Source organism: Accipiter gentilis, chromosome 22 (assembly GCF_929443795.1).
Source record: "Accipiter gentilis chromosome 22, bAccGen1.1, whole genome shotgun sequence".
NCBI lineage: Eukaryota > Metazoa > Chordata > Aves > Accipitriformes > Accipitridae > Astur > Astur gentilis.
In genome coordinates, this window is record NC_064901.1 from 3,477,830 (window position 1) to 3,482,464 (window position 4,635).

General features: G+C 66.5%; 1 protein-coding gene across 1 annotated transcript; it reads right to left on the minus strand.

Annotated features, from left to right (window-relative positions):
- Window positions 1-411: 411 nt before the first annotated feature.
- On the minus strand, window positions 412-3,186 carry FOS (Fos proto-oncogene, AP-1 transcription factor subunit). Its single transcript, XM_049825652.1, has 4 exons — window positions 2,874-3,186; window positions 2,172-2,417; window positions 1,948-2,055; window positions 412-1,818 (listed from the first exon to the last, which is right to left on the minus strand). The coding sequence occupies exons 1-4, from the start codon at window positions 3,012-3,014 to the stop codon at window positions 1,210-1,212; spliced, it is 1,104 nt and encodes a 367-aa protein (XP_049681609.1). The 5' UTR covers window positions 3,015-3,186; the 3' UTR covers window positions 412-1,209.
- Between the last annotated feature and the right edge of the window lie 1,449 nt (window positions 3,187-4,635).

Sequence of the window (4,635 nt, forward strand, 5' to 3'; positions counted from 1 at the left end):
GTGGACCCAGCCTAGAGATGGCCTCCTTGATTCAGAGGCATGAACTCACCTGCCCTTTTTACCTCCTTTCCAATGAGGTCTCCAGCTTGCCACTGAAAGGCCACAGCAGGTGACACACAGAGGAGCAGGAGGAGACCCAACCCAGACAGATTAGATTGGGAAGGCTGTAAGGAGTGACCCCACTGCCCACTGGGGGTGGGTTGGAAAGGGCGTAGCCACAGCCAGCCCTGACTGACACCAGGGCAAGGCCAGACCTGTCCTAAATGATATTCCCAGTCTGATGTGCCCTATGCCTCAGGCAGCTAGCACCTGTCTGCATTTTATAAAGCCCAGCTTAAATCAGAGGTTAGGGAACTCCTTTAGGGTCACAGGGAAGCAATGCAAAAGGTAACACAAGGACAGCTCCAGCAGTCAACTTAAATGCTTTTATTGACAATGTCTCTGAACAATAATAAGCAAACAATGCTTAAGTTTCATCCAAATTCACTTTCCACATGTCAAAAAAGACCTCAAGGTAGAAAAAAATAAAATAAAAATATAAATATCTGAGAATCCATCTTAATAAATAAATTAAAAACACAATAAAAACGTTTTCATGGAAAACTTATGTCAGAACATTCAGACCACCTCAACAATGCATGATCAGTAAAGTTACAATGAACATCAATGTAGAACTACAGTACATGGATATAGCTATTTACCTACCTACTAGAAAATAAAATAGAGTCTCTTTTCCCCCCAGGTAAGATGGGTCATTGCCAAGTCATCAGAACACGATATTGCCAGGAACACAGTAGTTATTGTTAATCAGCTGCACTAGATACAAGTTGGAGATACCCAGCACCAGGTTAAATTCCAATCATTGAAAACCAAGAGATTAATTAGTTAATGCTAGTGATACTAAGGAGGGGAGGGAGTCACCTACCCAGCCATGTGGGACATGCTACAGACTACCAGCTCTCATGGATGGGCCGTTGGGGACGAGACAAACTCCATGCGATTTGCTACATCTCTGGAAGAGGTACGAGGCCTCGGTGCGGGGCGCTCTGCCAGGCCCCAGGGTGCCAGGCCAGACAGGGGGGGGGTGGCGGTGGCAGGGCCCTCCCCAGGCCTGGGGAGCCCCATGGGGCACAGCGGCGAGTCCGGGGTGGGGGGGGTGGTGCACGGGCAGGGGAGGGGGCCCGGCAGGTCAGTCAATGCTGGAGCCCCTCACAAGGCCAGGAGGGTGGGGGAGCTGAGGGAGTCGGACGAGGGCTCATTGCTGCTGCTGCCCTTCCGGTGCGCGGCAGCGCAGCTGGGGAAGGCGTCCGCCTCGGGGTAGGTGAAGACGAAGGTGGAGGTGTAGGTGCTGGGGCACGGGGTGCAGGTCACCACGGGGGTGCAGAGGGGCTCCAGCTCACCGCTGGTCCCGGTGCCCAGCGACTCCCAGTCCGACGCATAGAAGGAGGAGGCCCCGGGCAGGTCCATGTCGGGCACGGAGCGGGAGGCCTCCCGCGGCCCCGTGGAGAAGAGCAGCTCGTCGAAGGGCTCAGCCTTGAGCTCCAGCCCGCTGCCGCCGGTCTCCTTGGGTGGTACGGCCGGCGGCGCCTCAGCCATCAGCGGCAGGGTGAAGGCGGCCTCCTCGGCCACGGCGGGGCTGGGGCTGCCCAGGTCCAGCGCGGTGGCGGCCACCAGCTCCTCAGAGAAGCGCAGCTCCTCAGGCATCTTGCAGGCGGGCCGGTGGGCCGCCAGGATGAACTCCAGCTTCTCCTTCTCCTTCAGCAGGTTGGCGATCTCTGCCTGCAGCGCAGACTTCTCCTCCTCCAGCTGGTCGGTCTCCTGCAGAGAGCGCGGGGCTGTCAGCCAGGGCCGGCATCCCCGCCACGGCTGGAGTCCCCCTCCTCCTGCCACCCCACCCCCCCCCCGCCCCCGGGCACCCCTCCCCCCCGCCTCCCGGGCGGCACTTACCGCCTGCAGCGTGTCGGTGAGCTCCCGCCGCCGGTTGCGGCACTTGGCCGCTGCCATCTTGTTCCTTTCCCGGCGGATCCTTCTCTTCTCCTCCTCCTCGGGCGACAGCTGGGGGCAGAGAGAGGCCGCTCAGTCCCGCCGCCAGCCCGGTGCCCCCCCGGGCCAAGGCGGCCGGCCGGCCGCGCCCCCCCACCCCCGCCCCGATAACCCCGGTCCCCGCTCACCTGCTCGACTTTGCCCCTGCGACCGATGCTCTGCCCGCGGCCGCCCGGCGCCTTCAGCACTGCGGGGCGGGAGTAGGCGGCGGGGGCGGGCGCCGACACGCCGTAGGGGTGCCCGCAGCTCTGGGAGGGGGCCACCGAGGAGATGAGGGTGGGCTGCACCAGCCACTGCAGGCTGGGGCTGGTGGAGATGGCTGTCACCGTGGGCACGAAGCTGGCGCTGGAGACGGCCAGGTCGGTGCAGAAGTCCTGCGGGACAGAGGAAAGGGGGGGGGGGGGACTGCCGTCAGCGGGGCGCCCGGACCGCTCCCCGCCGCCCCCGGGGCCGCACCGGCCGCGGCGCCGCACTGTCAGCGCCGGCTCCACACGAGAGCGGCCTGTTATAAATATCTCTGACGTCCGCGCTGACGCAGACACTGCTCCGGAGTCTCCTCAATGAACTCGCGTTTTATCAATGAAGCCGCTTTACACACCCGCCGCAGAGCGCGGCCCCGGCCACGGCTCCCCCCCCCGCGCCCGCCCCGGCACCGGGGCCGCTCCCCCCGCCCGGCCCCCGGCCCGGGGGCAGCCCGCCGCGGCCCGCCCTCCTCCACGGCCGCTGCCGGGCCCCGCGCCGCCCGCTCCCGTCCCGCCATCCCGTCCCGTTCCCTCCCGGGTTGCTCCCGCCCCGCGGCGAGGGCGCAGCCGGCGTGCCCGGCGCCTCACCTGCGGGTTGACGGGCGAGCCCATGCTGGAGAAGGAGTCCGCCGGCGAGGGGTAGTAGGTGAGGCTGTCCCCGGCCGGGGAAGCGCTGCTGCAGCGGGAGGAGGGCGCCTCGTACTCTCCGGCGAAGCCCTGGTACATCATGTCGGCTCGGTGCGCGCAAGCCGGCGGTGCGGGGCGATGCGGTGGTAGCGGAGCGCCCTTGGGGAGGAGGCGAGGAGGGGGGCCGGCTGCGTGCGTCCCTCTGTCCGGTCCGCGCCGCGCGTCTCTCCGCTCCGCCGCCGGGGCTGCCTCTGCTGCTGGATTACCGCGCGGCTCCTCCCTTTTATACCCTCCCGACGACGTCACTGGGGACGCGCCGCCCGCGCCCGCGGGGGGGGTCGCTTGCCCCGCGCCTGCCGCGCGCCACCCCCGGGGCCGCTCCGCGCGCCGCCCGCCGCCGCCTGCCGCGGAAGAGAGCCGCGACGAGGGGCGGGGGGCGGTCGCCGGGGCGGGGGGAGCCCCGCGGGCGGCGCGAGGAGGGGCGGCCGCGGGGTTCCCCCCCCCCGCGCGGAGTGGTACGGCCGGGCTCGGGAACCCACTGACGCAGATATCCTTATATGGGATACATCCTGTGCGAGGGGGCGTGACTGACGGGAAGCGCTCCAGGCTGCAGCCAAGTGCGGCGGGCGGCGCGCGGGGCGGGACGGGACGGGACGGAACGGAACGGAACGGAACGCGGCGCGGCGGCCCCCCGCCCCCACCCCCACCCCACGCGTGGCGAGACCCCGCCGACGGCCCCGGCGGACCGACGTTGCCCCCGCGGACGCCGTCCCGCCGCAGGTGACACCCTCCCCCTCTCCGGGGAGGGGGGGAGCCGGCGGCACCCTGGCTCGGCGGGGACCCCGCGCAGCCCCGCCGCGGAGCAAGGTGCTCCAAGGGAGACGGCAAAGCAGGGCCGGGGGCCGGGCCCCATCCCCGGCACGGAGCGGGGTCTGCCCATAGCTGGGCACGGGGACGCGGCGGGCCCTACGTGCGGAAAGCCTGACCAACCCCCTTCCCTGCAGCGAGGAACGTGTTATGTGGCACTATTTACTTGTCTATTATATACGCAGAGTAATAGTCGAGAGCGAGGGTACTGGCACAGGGCGCTGGGAAGCCCTGCTGCCAGGGAAGCCTGGGGGGCCGTAGCCCCCCAGGAAGGTTGGGAGAGCTTGGGAGCAGCGCTCGGGGGTGCCGGGACACCCGCCAAGGGCACGGGCAGGGGGCCACCGGGAAACCACCGGCGAGGAGTGAGGGGTGAGGCTTGTCCTTTCCTCCAGTTTGGGTTTTGTTTTGATCCTTGTTGCAGCGAAGCCCGGAGACACCCACCCACGACGGGGATGTCAGGCAGCCCTGGCTCAGGTCAGGCTAAGCTGGGAGCCAGACCGCAGACTCGCCTTGCACGGGAGCCAAGAGATCGCGGCTATAGATAGTAACAGGGAAGCTGCAGCAGCAAGCGTGTTTACAGCAACAAACAGAGCCTGCAGCGCAGTCTCCAAGCAGGAGCGTCACCCAGCCAGGCTGGGATCCTGCTGGCAGCGTCTCCCGCTGTTTGAGCTCATGGGCTAAATGCAGCGCCTGATGCTGCTGCTGTTGCTGTTGCTGTGCGAGCAACCTCCGTTCTTAGAGATCTGGGCCACGGGGGCGGGAGAACTGGGCCAGCTGCTATTTCTGAGCTGCCCGTCAGAGCGGAGGGGACAGCCAAGGACTGCCGCAGCTCACGGCCCGCACCACTCCCTGGGAA

Bases quoted from the DNA above. Each gene is read 5' to 3' on its own strand.
- FOS (XM_049825652.1), bottom strand. From the start codon at position 3,014: ATGATGTACCAGGGCTTCGCCGGAGAGTACGAGGCGCCCTCCTCCCGC. The intron at 2,418-2,873 runs GTGAGGCGCCGG...TCTGTCCCGCAG, and splicing joins GCTCGCCCGTCAACCCGCAG to GACTTCTGCACCGACCTGGC. The intron at 1,819-1,947 runs GTAAGTGCCGCC...CGCTCTCTGCAG, and splicing joins TCACCGACACGCTGCAGGCG to GAGACCGACCAGCTGGAGGA.